The sequence below is a fragment of the Ambystoma mexicanum genome, chromosome 10 (assembly GCF_040938575.1).
Source record: "Ambystoma mexicanum isolate Mex_15411 chromosome 10, UKY_AmexF1_1, whole genome shotgun sequence".
NCBI lineage: Eukaryota > Metazoa > Chordata > Amphibia > Caudata > Ambystomatidae > Ambystoma > Ambystoma mexicanum.
The window spans coordinates 471,178,337-471,198,552 of NC_090932.1; the positions used below are offsets into that span (position 1 = coordinate 471,178,337).

The window sequence follows — 20,216 nt, forward strand, 5'->3', positions numbered from 1 at the left end:
CTCAGGACTTACTGGTTACTACATGAATTTCAATGAGAACTATGGGACTATAGATTCTCCTCTGAATACTGTATCCTCTCCCAAGTCCCCAAAAAAGGTCAAGTGGAATGAGGACTGTGAAAACGTCTTCCAGGGACTGAAAGATGCCCTCTGTACAATTCCAGAGGTGAGAGTTCCAGATAATACTCAGGCCGACTCAGTCCAGACTGATGCTTATAACACAGGGAAAGGAGCAGTCTTGACTCAATTTGATAGCAAAGGCAGGGAGCACCCCATCTGATTTATTAGTAGAAAACTAAAAATAAAAAAAAAGATAAACCAAGAGGGTCACAATTGAACATAAATGTATTTGTATTGTATGGGCCTTGAACAAGTTCAAGCCATACCTCCATTGAACTGCTTTCAAGATTCAAACTGATCACCAACCCTTGAGATGGTTGATGCAGATGAAAGGAGAAAACCCAAAATTGCTCCGGTGGTCCATAAGCCTACAAAGCTTTGACTTCACTATTGAACACAAGTCAGGTACCCAACATAAGAATGCTGATGTTGTCTCCAGAAAGTATGACTGACTGGATCAAGAGATTAATCCAGGAGTCGATTAGATCCTCATGCCCCTACTCTGGGGAGGGGGCGAGTGTTAGGGAGATTTATCATTTGTATGCTTCATCCCCTCTCCTGGTGAGATCCCCAGCACATTATGCTGGACTTCTGGACCTTTTTCTTTCAAACTTGAATGAGTGTAGCCTTTTCCACTCAATAATTCTTATGGGCTCTGTCTTTTGGAGCTCTGTTCTCTGTGTTTTACTGTCCTATGGAGTCTACATTCCTCCATATCTCTTTTAAGGCATCTCTATTTCACTTTTGCAGCACACAGCTCCTTATGGGCAATGTTGCTGGGAACCCTTTGGGTACCCCTTTGAGATTCTATCTACATACTGGAGTAACTACAGTTCTCAAGGATAGAACAATACTGTGTACCTCTCCTAAAACATTATATTCTGAGAGAGTGGCACACATCGGCCCTCATTACGACCCTGGCGGAAAGTAACTGACATGACCGCCATAGCGCAAACAGCGTTTCCGCCACTGCACGAAGGAGCAAAGTGCGGCTGATTCCGACCCATCGGGCACGAGCATTACGCCATGGCGGAAGTGCAAAGTCCGCGACGGCGGAAATGACCCCAAAACGCCCCTCACCGCCGTCGTACGCCGCCCTAGGTGCAATACCGCCACCCATCTCAGCGGTCACCGGAATGAGCGGCCGGCACAAACTACGGCCACCGTAAATATACGGAAACGGAAGCAAAAACATGGGGCCGGAACGGGAAACAGCACACCGTACACCTATAAAACAGAACCCCCACACAACCATTAAAACTCCGACCCCGAGACACATCCCAACCCGTCAGCCAGCCCAGATTAAAAAACTAAAATGGGAAAAGTAGCCAAAAAAGCGTGCAACCGCAAGCGGCAGGTCCACTTCTCCCATGAGGAACTCACCGTGCTCACGGAGACCCTCCAGGAGCATGCTGCCGTCGTCTTCTCCACGCAAATGACGAGGACGGCCCTTGCGAACAAGAAGGCCATATGGGCACTGGTGGCACAGCGGGTAAGTGCGGTGGGGACCGCACCCCGCAACCCACAGCAATGCAGAAAGCGATGGGACGACCTACGGATACGCGTCCGGAGCATACTCTCTGCCAACCGGAACATCGCCACAGCCACCGGGGGAGGATCGGAATCACCCATCAAGTTGACCCCCTGGGAAGAAATCTGTGCCTCCACCATTGGAATGGAGAGCATAGAGGGAGTCGGAGGGATGGAGAAAGGAGTGCAGACATCCGAAGAATCAGGTAGGTGGCCCAATTGAAACTATGCCAAATCCACTATTACCAACCATGTGAAGTACCTGTGTCCCCATAGTGCAATAGGAACACATGTCCAGGAGAACGACCACATACATCGCCATGACAGCGCCCTATAAAAGTCAGAATAAATACATAAATAATTAAAAACCCCAAAAACACACCCTACATGTGCAGCATGCGCACCCTAACTGCAGACTGCAAAATAACTGCATCCCCAATCCACACTAAAATGAGACCACCTCCAAGGCCCTGACCCAAATCACCCTCAGGTACCACCCCAATGCATGTGATACAATGCCATTACAATTACCACTGACCCATGAATAACGCTCGCCCTCCTCTACTCCACCACAGGGTCCGATTCAAACGACGAGCTTCAGGATACCCCTACCAGCACACCTGAAAGAGGGCAAAGACCAACGGCCAAAGACCCTCCACCTCAGCTGCACGGATCAAGACACGGCAGCAGCACAAATCAAGCGGCAGCACACTGGAGGGGACTCCAACAGGCACCCCAGCAGCCAGCACGTCCACAACAGCAGCACCACAGGTCCCCCCAACGGATGCCACAGAAGGCACTGCCTCTGGTGGCAGCAGCACCATGGGTGACACTGCATTCATGCAAGCATGCTCCGACACAGAAAACGGTGCGGTCGACGTAGGACCCACCCATGACCTGTCACAATCCCCCTGTATGCATCATCCCGTACACCATGAGGAAACCACGCAGGGGCACCCACAAGACGACGACTGGCCAACCCCCCCAAGTCCTGTGGCAGGGCAACATGAGGCGTCCAGCCCCTCAGTGACACCACCGCAAATGGGCATGGCCCAGCAGAGGCAACAGTCCCTCGAGCACATGATCGTGCAACAGCAGCAACTGGCCACGCTCCTCAAGGACCATGCTGCTGAATGTGGGGGTTCTAAGGCAGCCATTGAAACATCTACTGAGACACTCGGGGCAGAAATGGAGCGAAGTACCGCGGGCCTGAGGGAACAGATGGAGAGAAGCACCGAGAGCCTGAGGGAACAGATGGAGAGAAGCACCGAGAGCCTGAGGGAACAGATGGAGAGAAGCACTGAGAGCCTGAGGGGGGAACTGCATGCGACGTCCAAAGACGTATGTGGTGAACTTGCCGCTGTGCGCCGTGTGCTCACTGAGCTCTCACAAACCCTTAGGGACATGCATGGACGTGAGCAGGCAGAGACATCATCCGTTGCAAGTTCCGTCCAGGGCAGCCCCCAACGTAGATCTGGGAGGACCCGGCGCTCTACAGGCAGGGGTGCCCCTGATACCCGGAGAGGGGGCTTGCAATAGCGTCTGCCCACTGACAATGAGCATCTCTGGACACTGGTGTTCGGGGGGGAGGTGGGAGGGTGTAGGGGGTGTGTTGGGCTACATTGGGTGGCGGGTCGATTGGGTGTGTAATGTCATTTCACAAATGCAATACAATCCTACACAATCATCCTATGAGATGTGTGGACATTGATCTTTGTGTACGAGGCCTATCTATGCGTACAGTCCACAATGTGCATGTCCCAGACACACACAGTGCCACAAGTCCCGTGTCCATGTAACAGCCACCAGGCGTGAGTGCTAGAAGCATGCATCTATGATACTCTGACGAATCTCACGGGCCTCCTGTGCCTCGCGGCCTCCTTGAGGTGCTGCCACATCCCCGCCCTCATCATGACCATCTTCAGGTGCTTGCAGTTCTGCGTCGGGGGGCATGGCCACATTCCTACGTACGCACATGTTGTGTAGCATGACACATGCCATGACCATCTTTGCAACCTTCTCATGGCGGTACAGGAGTGCCCCGCCAGACCTGCTGAGGCAGCGGAAACGAGCCTTCAGTAGGCCGAATGCCTGTTCTATGACCACACGGGTACGTGAGTGGGCATGGTTGTAGTCCTCCTCATGCTGGTTCTGTGGGTTCCGGACTGGTGTAAGGAGCCATCTCTTCAGTGGATACCCGGCATCACCTGTATGTGGACAACAAAGGATGTTTGTAGAATGTCATTGCTACGTACGCATCCCCCCCCCTTCCTGCCAGGTCATTCACGCATCACCTACCCCACATACTCATGCATAAAATGAGACTCACCGAGTAGCCAGGATCGGTGCCCTGCGTGTCGCTCCATGTAGCGTGGTATCCTAGAGTTCCGCAAGACCATAGAATCATGGGTTGATCCTGGAAATCGTGCACAACAATGTGTAAAGATCCTGTTGGAGTCACACACCATTTGTACATTGATAGAATGATATTGTTTCCGGTTGCGGTACTGGACATCCATGGCATGTGGGACAACCAATTCCACATGGGTGCAGTCGATGGCACCAATGCAACCCGGTATGCCGCCAAGTGCATGGAATCCCACTTTGGCGTTTGTAATCTCCTGCTCCGAGCGTGGTAAAGTGATGTAGTCGTCTGAGTGCTTCAGGAGGGCATCAAGCACTTGGAATAGTGTCCGTGAAAATAGTGGCTGTGAGATGCCATGCAACTGTCCGACTGTGTGCTGGTAGGTGCCTGTGGCCAGGAAGTGGAGTACAGACACCACCTTCAGTAGGGGTGGGATGGCGGTTGGGCTATCTATCATGCTGACAAGGTCGGCGTGTGTCATGTTGACAATGGCGGCTATGGTGTCCCGGTCCAAGCGGTAGAGGGTGTGGATCTGCTCAGCTGTGAGGTTGAACGGATTAGCTCGGAGGCGTGGGATTGCGGGCTGCCTGCGTGGTGCTGGTGGGGCTTGCTGGCCCTGCCTTGCCCTCCTCCGCCTCCTCCTCCTCCTGCGTCTCCTCTGTGCGGCCGGTTGTTGGAGTAGTTGGCGTTCGTCTTCTTCCTGCAGTTGGAGTACTTGCAGTGCAATCAGGTCCCCCAGGCCCAACATCGCTCGTCCTGCCGGTAGCATTCTGGAGTGGGTGTGGTTGGGGGAGGGGGTTGGCCGTGCAATTTATGTGTGTTCAGGCTGTATGGCCTTCACCTGTGGTGATTCATTCCACCTGTGTCAGCTGCGATGCCTTTCGCGCAAGCACGTCCCGCACACAACGCTGCAATGAGACGCATGGCATCTTGCATTTACATTCATGTTTTCAATCCGGATGGCAGTGGCATATTGGTTTATTTGTTGATTCTGCTATGGCCCCATTGTTCCACATACTATATTAGCATTCGCGAGCAGACTTGTGAAGGGTCAGTGGAATGTAGTACTCGATCAACGGTGGACCCTCATGCAGCACCGTACCGACGTGCACCGACGGGAGGGGAGTAACATTACTGATTGGGTGCAGTTGCCATTTTCACACACAGCCGCACTGCATAGATGAATTTGTGAATTTAAGCGTACACAGGTGCCTTATCGACGTGATGTTGCAAATTAGGAATTCGAAGGACAGCGCTTTCGGGTCTCAACTAGCGGCGTGGAGACGCCCACAGGTCTGACTGGAAATATAACGTTCCATTGTTGAATGTCCTTGGGACAGGGCCCATGACGGGTATGCAATGATTGATATGAATTGTATGGGATGCGCAATAGCGTAGTGGACGATTAGGCAGGACGTTCCCAAATACATGTTCCTTCACTACACTGGGAATCCGGGCAGGAGCACAGTGGATTTTGCAGGCTGCATTACGCACAGACTCAATGGAAATTCCTAATGTCATGTGAGTGGATATTCTGGCGTTTTCATACCGGGATGAGGGAATGATGGATGGATGGATGCATGGACAGATGATTTAATTGGGGGTCTGCCATGTACATGGCTATTTGTAATCTGTCCCCTTCCCCTGCGCTATGTGATGCAAAGCTGCCATAGTGGGACCATCGTCTGTCTGCCCTTGTTGGACTCTCCCTGTCTCGACGCGCCTTCAATCACTTGTGTCTATGCACGTTGATAATCCCATCTGATGGATCCTGTACTGACAGGCGCATGCACACAGACACTCGTTTGTGATAGTGTATCCACCTCGATTAATGTTGTTGTATTTCGCAAGTGATTTTCGGGTGGAATTGGTCCGTTTGGGTGGGCTAGCATGCATATGGTTGTATGTTTAGTGTGTTGCATGTAGTGAGTTATTCGTATGGAGTTCGGATGCCCATGCCATTTTCTTTTTCATTCGGGTGACAGGTATCTCCTCCCCTTCTGCCGCTGCCATCTGTACGCCACTCCTGCAGATGGCTTCTTCAGTCGACACCTGCAGCTTCGGGTTAATCAGTGGAGCTCCATTACGGTCTTATGGGACGATCGTCAATGGGCCACATGTCCTTACGCAGTACTAGTGGCTAGGAGCAGCATACCTACCTTCCAGCTGGACTAGTGCCTACTTCATGGGACGGCCCTGCGGTCCTGGCCGCTTCCATGTTGCCTTTTTGGACGTTGATGTAGCCCCTGTGTGCCATGGGGGTACAGGGCGTCACACAAGGGGCAGCTGGTCATTTTTTGCGGATGCAGCCCACAGTAATGATGATCAGTTGGGAGTTAATGTTCGTATGGCTGTATGGGCTTGGTGATTTTGATGTGCATTAAATTTTTATTCAGATATTGCCCGTGTGGCGTTATTCTTTGCTGGTAATGTGGCATATCCCGATTTGTGGCGCGATGTGTTGTGAGGTGATCTGCATTGGGTTCCGGCTTCTGGGTACAGTTGTGCGGTACGTGCTTGTGCTGATGGTTGGTTTGGCAACTGGCATGTGTACAGGGCTGGTGCGGTCTCCCTCAGGTTGCTGCTTTGCATGTTTACACTGGTGGCATGCGATGGGGGACTTGTTCATTCCACTGGTTGCATGGTGTGACTACATTGCGCCTACGGGGAGTTGTGCTATGTGGCCAGGTAGTGGAGTACGGGCACTCAGCAGGGCCATTTACGGTTGGTTCGCGATGCCGTAGTTCTCGCCATGGCGGAATGGTACTTTCCGCCATGCTTGATGGCGTTATGTGGATGTCCGCTGGGGTCGGCATTCGCGTACCGTTGCGCCATGGCGGAATTTACGGTTTTGCAGGGCGCGCGTGCGCGTACTTGGTGCAGTTTGCGTTGGCGTTCACTACGGTGTCGCTGATGGCATCGTACTTTACGGTGACGGGTCTTAATCGCAACGGGCGGTATTCGATGGCGGAATTCCATTTCCGCCATCGTTTTTCGGATTCCGCCAGGGTCGTAATGAGGGCCATAGCCTGCAGTAGAAAATCACACAATAGTTGGTAGAACACATCCACTGCCAGCAGCCATAACTAGGAGATTGTCTATATGACTAAAAAGTCACAGGAGCAGAGAGAAGGGGGATACTAAGTATCCCCTTGGCACTCCACATAAGGTGATGGCCCTCATTACGACCCTGGCGGAATCCGAAAAACGATGGCGGAAATGGAATTCCGCCATCGAATACCGCCCGTTGCGATTAAGACCCGTCACCGTAAAGTACGATGCCATCAGCGACACCGTAGTGAACGCCAACGCAAACTGCACCAAGTACGCGCACGCGCGCCCTGCAAAACCGTAAATTCCGCCATGGCGCAACGGTACGCGAATGCCGACCCCAGCGGACATCCACATAACGCCATCAAGCATGGCGGAAAGTACCATTCCGCCATGGCGAGAACTACGGCATCGCGAACCAACCGTAAATGGCCCTGCTGAGTGCCCATACTCCACTACCTGGCCACATAGCACAACTCCCCGTAGGCGCAATGTAGTCACACCATGCAACCAGTGGAATGAACAAGTCCCCCATCGCATGCCACCAGTGTAAACATGCAAAGCAGCAACCTGAGGGAGACCGCACCAGCCCTGTACACATGCCAGTTGCCAAACCAACCATCAGCACAAGCACGTACCACACAACTGTACCCAGAAGCCGGAACCCAATGCAGATCACCTCACAACACATCGCGCCACAAATCGGGATATGCCACATTACCAGCAAAGAATAACGCCACACGGGCAATATCTGAATAAAAATTTAATGCACATCAAAATCACCAAGCCCATACAGCCATACGAACATTAACTCCCAACTGATCATCATTACTGTGGGCTGCATCCGCAAAAAATGACCAGCTGCCCCTTGTGTGACGCCCTGTATCCCCATGGCACACAGGGGCTACATCAACGTCCAAAAAGGCAACATGGAAGCGGCCAGGACCGCAGGGCCGTCCCATGAAGTAGGCACTAGTCCAGCTGGAAGGTAGGTATGCTGCTCCTAGCCACTAGTACTGCGTAAGGACATGTGGCCCATTGACGATCGTCCCATAAGACCGTAATGGAGCTCCACTGATTAACCCGAAGCTGCAGGTGTCGACTGAAGAAGCCATCTGCAGGAGTGGCGTACAGATGGCAGCGGCAGAAGGGGAGGAGATACCTGTCACCCGAATGAAAAAGAAAATGGCATGGGCATCCGAACTCCATACGAATAACTCACTACATGCAACACACTAAACATACAACCATATGCATGCTAGCCCACCCAAACGGACCAATTCCACCCGAAAATCACTTGCGAAATACAACGACATTAATCGAGGTGGATACACTATCACAAACGAGTTTCTGTGTGCATGCGCCTGTCAGTACAGGATCCATCAGATGGGATTATCAACGTGCATAGACACAAGTGATTGAAGGCGCGTCGAGACAGGGAGGGTCCAACAAGGGCAGACAGACGATGGTCCCACTATGGCAGCTTTGCATCACATAGCGCAGGGGAAGGGGACAGATTCCAAATAGCCATGTACATGGCAGACCCCCAATTAAATCATCTGTCCATGCATCCATCCATCATTCCCTCGTCCCGGTATGAAAACGCCAGAATATCCACTCACATGACATTAGGTATTTCCATTGAGTCTGTGCGTAATGCAGCCTGCAAAATCCACTGTGCTCCTGCCCGGATTCCCAGTGTAGTGAAGGAACATGTATTTGGGAACGTCCTGCCTAATCGTCCACTACGCTATTGCGCATCCCATACAATTCATATCAATCATTGCATACCCGTCATGGGCCCTGTCCCAAGGACATTCAACAATGGAACGTTATATTTCCAGTCAGACCTGTGGGCGTCTCCACGCCGCTAGTTGAGACCCGAAAGCGCTGTCCTTCGAATTCCTAATTTGCAACATCACGTCGATAAGGCACCTGTGTACGCTTAAATTCACAAATTCATCTATGCAGTGCGGCTGTGTGTGAAAATGGCAACTGCACCCAATCAGTAATGTTACTCCCCTCCCGTCGGTGCACGTCGGTACGGTGCTGCATGAGGGTCCACCGTTGATCGAGTACTACATTCCACTGACCCTTCACAAGTCTGCTCGCGAATGCTAATATAGTATGTGGAACAATGGGGCCATAGCAGAATCAACAAATAAACCAATATGCCACTGCCATCCGGATTGAAAACATGAATGTAAATGCAAGATGCCATGCGTCGGATTGCAGCGGTGTGTGCGGGACGTGCTCGCACGAAAGGCATTGCAGCTGACACAGGTGGAATGAATCACCACAGGTGAAGGCCATACAGCCTGAACACACATAAATTGCACGGCCAACCCCCTCCCCCAACCACACCCACTCCAGAATGCTACCGGCAGGACTAGCGATGTTGGGCCAGGGGGACCTGATTGCACTGCAAGTACTCCAACTGCAGGAAGAAGACGAACGCCAACTACTCCAACAACCGGCCGCACAGAGGAGACGCAGGAGGAGGAGGAGGCGGAGGAGGGCAAGGCAGGGCCAGCAAGCCCCACCAGCACCACGCAGGCAGCCCGCAATCCCACGCCTCCGAGCTAATCCGTTCAACCTCACAGCTGAGCAGATCCACACCCTCTACCGCTTGGACCGGGACACCATAGCCGCCATTGTCAACATGACACACGCCGACCTTGTCAGCATGATAGATAGCCCAACCGCCATCCCACCCCTACTGAAGGTGGTGTCTGTACTCCACTTCCTGGCCACAGGCACCTACCAGCACACAGTCGGACAGCTGCATGGCATCTCACAGCCACTATTTTCACGGACACTATTCCAAGTGCTTGATGCCCTCCTGAAGCACTCAGACGACTACATCACTTTACCACGCTCGGAGCAGGAGATTACAAACGCCAAAGTGGGATTCCATGCACTTGGCGGCATACCGGGTTGCATTGGTGCCATCGACTGCACCCATGTGGAATTGGTTGTCCCACATGCCATGGAGGTCCAGTACCGCAACCGGAAACAATATCATTCTATCAATGTACAAATGGTGTGTGACTCCAAAAGGATCTTTACACATTGTTGTGCACGATTTCCAGGATCAACCCATGATTCTATGGTCTTGCGGAACTCTAGGATACCACGCTACATGGAGCGACACGCAGGGCACCGATCCTTGCTACTCGGTGAGTCTCATTTTATGCATGAGTATGTGGGGTAGGTGATGCGTGAATGACCTGGCAGGAAGGGGGGGATGCGTACGTAGCAATGACATTCCACAAACATCCTTTGTTGTCCACATACAGGTGATGCCGGGTATCCACTGAAGAGATGGCTCCTTACACCAGTCCGGAACCCACAGAACCAGCATGAGGAGGACTACAACCATGCCCACTCACGTACCCGTGTGGTCATAGAACAGGCATTCGGCCTACTGAAGGCTCGTTTCCGCTGCCTCAGCAGGTCTGGCGGGGCACTCCTGTACCGCCATGAGAAGGTTGCAAAGATGGTTATGGCATGTGTCATGCTACACAACATGTGCGTACGTAAGAATGTGGCCATGCCCCCCGACGCAGAACTGCAAGCACCTGAAGATGGTCATGATGAGGGCGGGGATGTGGCAGCACCTCAAGGAGGCCGCGAGGCACAGGAGGCCCGTGAGATTCGTCAGAGTATCATAGATGCATGCTTCTAGCACTCACGCCTGGTGGCTGTTACATGGACACGGGACTTGTGGCACTGTGTGTGTCTGGGACATGCACATTGTGGACTGTACGCATAGATAGGCCTCGTACACAAAGATCAATGTCCACGCATCTCATAGGATGATTGTGTAGGATTGTATTGCATTTGTGAAATGACATTACACACCCAATCGACCCGCCACCCAATGTAGCCCAACACACCCCCTACACCCTCCCACCTCCCCACCGAACACCAGTGTCCAGAGATGCTCATTGTCAGTGGGCAGACGCTATTGCAAGCCCCCTCTCCGGGTATCAGGGGCACCCCTGCCTGTAGAGCGCCGGGTCCTCCCAGATCTACGTTGGGGGCTGCCCTGGACGGAACTTGCAACGGATGATGTCTCTGCCTGCTCACGTCCATGCATGTCCCTAAGGGTTTGTGAGAGCTCAGTGAGCACACGGCGCACAGCGGCAAGTTCACCACATAAGTCTTTGGACGTCGCATGCAGTTCCCCCCTCAGGCTCTCGGTGCGTCTCTCCATCTGTTCCCTCAGGCTCTCGGTGCTTCTCTCCATCTGTTCCCTCAGGCTCTCGGTGCTTCTCTCCATCTGTTCCCTCAGGCCCGCGGAACTTCGCTCCATTTCTGCCCTGAGTGTCTCAGTAGATGTTTCAATGGCTGCCTTAGAACCCCCACATTCAGCAGCATGGTCCTTGAGGAGCGTGGCCAGTTGCTGCTGTTGCACGATCATGTGCTCGAGGGACTGTTGCCTCTGCTGGGCCATGCCCATTTGCGGTGGTGTCACAGAGGGGCTGGACGCCTCATGTTGCCCTGCCACAGGACTTGGGGGGGTTGGCCAGTCGTCGTCTTGTGGGTGCCCCTGCGTGGTTTCCTCATGGTGTACGGGATGATGCATACAGGGGGATTGTGACAGGTCATGGATGGGTCCTACGTCGACAGCACCGTTTTCTGTGTCGGAGCATGCTGGCATGAATGCAGTGTCACCCATGGTGCTGCTGCCACCAGAGGCAGTGCCTTCTGTGGCATCCGTTGGGGGGACCTGTGGTGCTGCTGTTGTGGACGTGCTGGCTGCTGGGGTGCCTGTTGGAGTCCCCTCCAGTGTGCTGCCGCTTGATTTGTGCTGCTGCCGTGTCTTGATCCGTGCAGCTGAGGTGGAGGGTCTTTGGCCGTTGGTCTTGGCCCTCTTTGCAGGTGTGCTGGTAGGGGTATCCTGGAGCTCGTCGTTTGAATCGGACCCTGTGGTGGAGTAGAGGAGGGCGAGCGTTATTCATGGGTCAGTGGTAATTGTAATGGCATTATATCACATGCATTGGGGTGGTACCTGAGGGTGATTTGGGTCAGGGCCTTGGAGGTGGTCTCATTTTAGTGTGGATTGGGGATGCAGTTATTTTGCAGTCTGCAGTTAGGGTGCGCATGCTGCACATGTAGGGTGTGTTTTTGGGGTTTTTAATTATTTATGTATTTATTCTGACTTTTATAGGGCGCTGTCATGGCGATGTATGTGGTCGTTCTCCTGGACATGTGTTCCTATTGCACTATGGGGACACAGGTACTTCACATGGTTGGTAATAGTGGATTTGGCATAGTTTCAATTGGGCCACCTACCTGATTCTTCGGATGTCTGCACTCCTTTCTCCATCCCTCCGACTCCCTCTATGCTCTCCATTCCAATGGTGGAGGCACAGATTTCTTCCCAGGGGGTCAACTTGATGGGTGATTCCGATCCTCCCCCGGTGGCTGTGGCGATGTTCCGGTTGGCAGAGAGTATGCTCCGGACGCGTATCCGTAGGTCGTCCCATCGCTTTCTGCATTGCTGTGGGTTGCGGGGTGCGGTCCCCACCACACTTACCCGCTGTGCCACCAGTGCCCATATGGCCTTCTTGTTCGCAAGGGCCGTCCTCGTCATTTGCGTGGAGAAGACGACGGCAGCATGCTCCTGGAGGGTCTCCGTGAGCACGGTGAGTTCCTCATGGGAGAAGTGGACCTGCCGCTTGCGGTCGCACGCTTTTTTGGCTACTTTTCCCATTTTAGTTTTTTAATCTGGGCTGGCTGACGGGTTGGGATGTGTCTCGGGGTCGGAGTTTTAATGGTTGTGTGGGGGTTCTGTTTTATAGGTGTACGGTGTGCTGTTTCCCGTTCCGGCCCCATGTTTTTGCTTCCGTTTCCGTATATTTACGGTGGCCGTAGTTTGCGCCGGCCGCTCATTCCGGTGACCGCTGAGATGGGTGGCGGTATTGCACCTAGGGCGGCGTACGACGGCGGTGAGGGGCGTTTTGGGGTCATTTCCGCCGTCGCGGACTTTGCACTTCCGCCATGGCGTAATGCTCGTGCCCGATGGGTCGGAATCAGCCGCACTTTGCTCCTTCGTGCAGTGGCGGAAACGCTGTTTGCGCTATGGCGGTCATGTCAGTTACTTTCCGCCAGGGTCGTAATGAGGGCCTATGTCCATAGCCCCGGTTATGCACAATAGGGTCACCCAAGTACTAGGTGGTTCCTTTCTTTTTTCGACATTTGTAGCATGGTTGTTCTTTGTTAGTCCTTCTACCATTTTGGGAGGGGGAGGTCTGTCTGTGTGTTTTGCCTTTGGCTGGAACCCTTGGGTGTCCCCGCCTAGGCTCCAGTGTTTCTGGACAGGCAGGAAGTGTTGGAGGAGTTTTTAACTCCCCGTTCTTTGTCTGCCTGAGTGCCTGAATGAAATCAGCTCCCACTAGGGGTCTGGCTATCCTGATTGGACAGCCACCCGTTCCTTTCTGGAAACTGCTGAGAGAGAGTGTAGAGGAGTGTTTGCTGAAACTGAATAACAGGTGAGGTTCCTGAGGTGAAAGGCAAGTCAACTACTGGAAACTGAAGTAACCGAAAACAAGATTACCAGAGATGCCTGCAGACCCTTTGCAATGCCGTGAAGTGACCACTGCTGTTCTGACCCCATTTTCAATGCGACAGAGGAACTCCGAAAGCATGACTCCTTCCCTTTGACTGATGGGAACAACCAGTCCTAAGATTAACTTTAATCTGAGTCATCGCCTGAGGTGCTGTGCCTCTCCAGTGCAATACGAGGAGAACTCCGACCCAACTGAAGTCCATCATCGTGGAACGGCCGAATCAGTCCATCTTTGCTGAGCTCCAGGTGAACCTCTTGACCGGTCGAATCACATCCTTTGTTGGTTCTGCAGAAAAAGGTGCCAAAACCGCAGAGTGACCAGAGAAGTTGCTGAAATCCATGCCAGAGATCCTCCCTCGAACAGCTGCTGAGAGATCCTGTCCATTGTCCTGCCTTTCGCCATCAGACCAAGGAGTCCGAAGGTCGGTCCAGCACTGCCACATCGAGGAGGATCCAGCCATGAACATTTCTTCTAACCAAAGGTACTGTGGGAAAAAAGGTATTGCCTTAATCTGAAAAGTTGCTCCAGAGTGTTGGAGTGAACGTAGAGGTATCCAGTGCAATCCCCTCTTACCTCTGACCCAAGCTGCTACTTGTGTCCCTTTAGCAAGTTCTTTAACAGTGTTGCCAACGTTGGTTATATCTTCATTCATCTTAGAGACTAGAAAATATCCAGAGGAATTTTTTTTGTAGTCTGCTGCTTTTTAAGACTTTGAGCCCTCTCTGAACGGCCTTCAGCTAGGGTTTGTTTTGGACTTAAAGGACTTGATGTGCAAAGAAACTGCCTCTAGAACCTCAAGCCCAGCTATTATAACACTAAGCAACTATTTTCCTTCCTCAAAGTCATTATCATATATGTTTTTGCTGAGAAAATGTGTTTACCGTATTTCTTCTAAGTTCCGTGAGTGCACGTTATTACCGATAATATGATATAACTGTCATTACTGTCAAAAGCTGTAACAATTGTAACCGCGAGCAAGTAAAAACTAAGCAGTGGCATTTGAAAAGTATTCTAAAGTAATCTTAAGTGTTTTGGTTTCTTCTGCTAAGTATTTAAAAGTGATTCTTGTGTAAATATAATACATCTATATGTTAATATACATTTATCAGATAGTGGCTGGATGCTATTGTGCATTTTAGTTCCTTGTACAACAACCCACCGAACCACTTTAGAAGAAAGTTTAAAGAGTGGAGGATTTAGGGGGTGTCAGTCTGCATTTCTCACACAGAGCAGTAGAGTGACTCTGGAGTTTGCTCTTCAATTAGTTGGGTGTCAGGTTCTTTAGGCATTTGAAGGTCTGGTACGAACAAAGTGAACTGGAGGCGATCCTTGGCCCCCAGTAAGTGAGGAGAATGGCTGGCGCCCGACGCATGGCCACGCCTGCGAAGTCTATAGATGAGACGCACTATAGCATTCTGTACCCTTTGGACTTTCCCCTTATTTTCCCTTGCCTGTTAATCACAGCCAATATTCAGGTGCATTATTCAAATGACCAATTATTTTATTCTTGTAGGTCTCAAAGGATTGCACTTCTGATATCAATCCTTCCTAAACATACCACTTTAGAGAGGAGACCAGGAAACCGATAGATTATCATTTTTCTAAAGTATTTTATAATGACAGAATAGTTGGCCTTGCTATTGATCACTCATAAAAAATTGCCATTGGTCCATGAGTCTTTTTTTTAATCTTATTGCATCTACACAAATATGGTCCAAATGTTTGTACATGTTTGATTGCATAAAGCTGTTTTCAGAGGCACGTATAATCTAAAATACCAGTTTCACTGTCAGAAACAAGCAAAAACTAATTTGATGCTACTGTTTAACAAATGTAATTTTTTTTTTACTGTGTTAAATTCTAAAGAAAGGAAGTACAAATATAAAAATAAGTCCTCACCTGAAGCGCATGGGGCGGGACACAGCAGGAGCAAAGGATCGGGGCATGGTAGCCGGACTGGGAATCTTACTACGTGGTATTGGCTTGGGAGGTTGTGTGGGATGCGGCTTTGATTCAATCACTTTAACCTTCTTCTGTTTTGGGGAGACTGGCCGTGGCTGTATCAACGTCTTGGTACTTCTTGGGCTATCAACTGCAAAATGGAGAAGTCAGTGAGTTGTGATCAATAGACAAGCACAGCTAAAAACAGGACACAGTGCTAAAGGAATGGACTGAAGCGCACTAGCTGTTCTTTAGGGATCTGCAACCTTTGCCTCTCTAATTGATTTAGACTGCAACTCTCAACAACCCTGACTAGTTTAGCCAGTGGTGAGGGATCATGAGAATCAAAGTAAACAACATCAGGAGGGTCGCAGGTGGCAGACCCCAGGAGGGCCAACAATAATTGCGAGCAGGTGCTGCTGTTGGTTAGTTAGACTGGGGTACAGTCATGTGGGCACCTACCCTTGTGATAACATGAGACGTATGTATGAGGTGTGTCACTGAAAGAACCAGAGGGACATCAGCTATAGGAATAGCTGAGATTAGTACAAGCCAACATTAAGGCACAGCACAGAGCTGCATATGTGCCAAATATCAACTCTCAATGGGTGCAAAAGGTCATAGGTTGATGGGAAGCACTATGGCAAGCTTTACATAAGACGTTAACAGATCAGACTAGATTTAGATTGAGGTATGTTAGAGGAGTGATACGCATGGTTTCATGAAAAGGAATACCATGGATACTACAGGCCAATATGCAAGTGCAGTAGCAAGGCAGTGTGGAGACCATGGTCTTGGAACTCTGAAGGGCAGTAGTTAGAAAAACAGTGTAAATAGCACTGTGCTATAGTAGCAGAAGAGTTACATACTCCTTTGGTAAATTATTGTAAGTGCTGACATGTAGGCATTTCTATATACTTCTGGAAACCCCAATGAGAGGTAAGGCCACAATTACATAAACTAGAGGTTAGCTAATGGAATACATATGCTTTTAAGTGGAGGTCTGGGGTTGCAACCCTAGGTGGGAGGTACAGTAGTTCACAAATAAGTCATGTTTAGCCCGCAAGAGTGTTGTTAGAAAGTATCCACAACGATAACTTGGGAAATACAATCAGAAACAATATTGTACAATGAGTCCCCCATTATGGCTGTGTGTCATTATTTGAATGGGTGAAAGCATATTTAAACCAGCTTAAAATGTATCATGCACTTCCTACTAGTTTTTGTTTCAAATTTCATCTTATTCTAGAACAGAAGTTGTGCTGAGTGTTCTATTTCATGCACAATTGCACAAACACCCTAAATATGAATTCTCGAGGTTGTGTTTTCTTTTACTCCAGACCTGTGCTCCTCCTATCTTGGCCATCAAAAGCACTTATGGTGTGGTTTTAGCCTTTAGCTTTTGCTAGCAGAACAAGATAGGTTCAAAGGGAAATTCAGCAAGGCCTTCCCAAGTTTATCATTTTGAGATGCTAAGGATTTGCACATTTGCAGAAGTTGTGAGGGCTCCATTCTCCCCTGCACCACCCAGATTGTCACTCAAAGCTTACTGGAAGGCTGGGCCGGCAAGGTGCTCCCGCTCTGCATCTGCTTCAACTTCTGGGTGACCTCCTTGGTAAGCTTCTTCTTAAGGCTTGTGATATCTGGGTACTTGACAACCCTCTGTTCCTGCTGCGTTTGGAGGATGCCCCTTATGTTTCGGAAAGTTGAAGCTGAGATACCTCTTGCAGCCTGAAAGATAACAATACCAGGGTAAATACCATTAGATTTAACATTAATCAAGAAAGGTTGACCGTGGCAAGTGATTTTCAGAAATAAACTGTGATAGTACCAAATTGCTTCTAATTCCAAAAATGTAACTCAACCCTCTCCCCTCCCTACTGAACTAATTATAACAATATCACCGCATTTTAGACATATATAAAGTTCTCTAATGGCAAGACTTGGAGATAGCCAGGTAAAATTCAGACAATTTACAGTTGAGGGCTGTAATCGTTCCCATTGAAGCAGTGTGGTAATGCAAAGAGTTGCATGAATGTGCATCTCCTTGTTCCATTCTTAGTACCAACTGAGACAATACCCACTCTTCATTACAAGGACATTTCCTCCAAATTATAACAGATATTCTGAACTAAGACTTGACTATTTATCTGGACCATACCATCTTGCTGCAGAGCACAACTCACGAGACCTGTGCCAAATGTTTTATCCAAATCCAAAACAGCTGAACTTTCACTGTATTCAGAATCCGCCGCACTACCTGAACCTTTAAGAGATCCAGGTAAACACGTTTGGTTAGACAGATTTTCCTGGACATAGTAAGGCCTGCTTGTTAGGACAGTTTTTCTGAAGTCCAACTAAGGGCTTAGTAAAACCATTTAATGGAGACAGTACAAGACTCCACTCTTAGTATAAGAGGGTGTACCACCAGAGTTCAGGGTAGCGTAGACAAAGCAGTCCGGCTTATCCTAGGAGGGAGAGGGGGCTGTAGAATCTGTACAAAGTAATTGTAATAAAAGTGGTCAAAATAAACACTGAAACACTCTGTATTGTAAAAACGAATGGTTTATTTAAAGTAGGCTCAGATAAATCTTCTGGGAAAATAAGTACTATCACAGATCATATAAACACCTTATAGAAAAACACGACACTATGCTTGAAGGTACACAGACCAAAGCATATAACCTTATTTGGAACACCTAACAGGATTTCTAGGGAAGTAAACCAATAGTTAATATTAGATTACTTCCAGTAATATACAGGTAGTAGACCCTAGCAGTTGTACCATGACGCTCAGCAATAAATCACATAGTAAACCAACTGGACAATATACTTTTGGGAATAGTAGAACAGTAAAAACCTATACCTACATTTGTGATAACACACAGTTATACTAGGTGAGTAAAACCTAAGGGGGTAATATACTATTACAGGTGTTTTTTGAGATCAGTGAAGCACAGATTGAGATAAGCAATAACTTGTGTAACTTATTTTAGGATGGCAAACAGATACCTCAAGGTAAGCAAAACCTATACATTTTTCAAAGGAGATATCAGCAACTTAAAGGCAGGTATACATCTCAGACTATTTTTGTGTCTGTCTAAAACAGACCAGGGAAAGCACAACCCAGTGTCACACTTTATGAATGACTCAAGGTTCTTCTCGGTAGGTAAAACCTAATGCAGACTTATTCTGGACAGGATAACAGCAAGTCAGGGGAAACAAGACCCAGTTGGGAAACATATACACCTATTCTCTGAAAGAAATAGTTAGTGAAGCTAACAGCATTACTTTTGAGAAAGAGGCACAGCCCCTTTACAGGTGGGTAAAATAACCTTACATTTACGTTCTATTAGAATGGAGAAACAGTTTCTAAGGAAAGAATGATGTTACATATACTTTTCAGAATGGCAGAACATTAATGAGGTAAGTAAATAACCTTAAATATCTTTTCAGAATAGCTGAACATTTCTAAGGTAAGTAATAACTTTACATATACTTTTCAGAATGTCTGAACGTTTCTAAGTAAAGTAATAACCTTACATATACTTTTCAGAGTGGCAGAACATTACTGAGGTAAGTAAATAACCTTGCATATCTTTTCAGAATGGCTGAACATTTCTAAGGTAAGCAATAACTTTTGTAACTGTAACTGTTCACTCTCAGAGTTAAAGTTACTAACCAACTTCTTTTGTAAGTAAGTCACTTTTAAACACATATATATATATATATATATATATTTTTTTTTTTTAATTGATTTGTATTTCAGGCAACCCTGTAATTTTATCAAAAGATGTCTTGAGTTTTCTTTTGAAAAGTCTTTCTTTCCTGGTTCTTCTAAAAAGGCTTTCCACAGATCAAACTAGGTGAGTGATGCGGGGTACGTCGGCCACAAAAGAGGTCGTCGCGCGTTTTGTCCACTAGGCTCGCTGTGTGAAAGCGGCCTCAGTAAGGGGTGGTCTCGTTGATCTGTGTGAAAGCCAGTTCGACTAGGATCGCCATGACCACCGTCCACCGTGTGGATTCTCCGGAGATTAGTCTGTTCCACATATCGTCTTCCTGGGCCATCAAGGGGTTCGTAATCAGCGGTGACAGGTAAGTGGTTCTGTTTTGTTTGGTGCAGGGACAAGTTAGCACCAGGTGCCTGAGCGTTTCCACGCTCTCCGTGTGTTTACATAGCCGGCAAATTTGATTTTCCACCATCCCTCGAATGGCGAGTATTTCTTTTGTCTGCAGTATGTTCAGTCTCGTTTTCATGAACAGCAGTCTTTTTTTCTTTTCTGTAAATTTGCTGACATACTTGATTGGCACTTTTGGTTTGTTAAACGTGGGCGGAAGATGTCGTAATAGTTTGTTTTCAGCTGCTGCATGTAATGTCCTAATCCAGTCCCTTTCTTCGAGTTTACGTTTGATTTTATCCGGATTTTGTTTTAGGTCTGTTTCCGTACATGATATGTCAGATAAACTTTCTTCTCTGATTGTAGCCCATTTCTTGAATGCGACGCAGTTACCGTTCTCCAGTTCTTCTTTGATCAAAGCGTAGATTGGCAGGGAGTCTGCTAGGATGATTTTTCTGAATAGTCTGAAGTGGGAGAATGGAACAAAAGACTCCCACCAATCCCCTCACGCCC

The 20,216-nt window shown here is 49.0% G+C and overlaps 1 protein-coding gene across 3 annotated transcripts in view; it reads right to left on the reverse strand.

The window, feature by feature from the left end:
* DZIP1L (DAZ interacting zinc finger protein 1 like) overlaps window positions 1–20,216 on the reverse strand; it is a 366,901-nt gene that overhangs the window by 130,654 nt on the left and 216,031 nt on the right. For all 3 annotated transcript variants that reach the window (XM_069618039.1, XM_069618038.1, XM_069618037.1), the window contains exons 12-13: window positions 17,136–17,316; window positions 15,544–15,736 (exon numbers count right to left, since the gene is read on the reverse strand). In XM_069618039.1, the coding sequence (XP_069474140.1) occupies window positions 15,544–15,736; window positions 17,136–17,316 (374 nt within the window). The remainder of the gene's footprint in view (window positions 1–15,543; window positions 15,737–17,135; window positions 17,317–20,216) is intronic.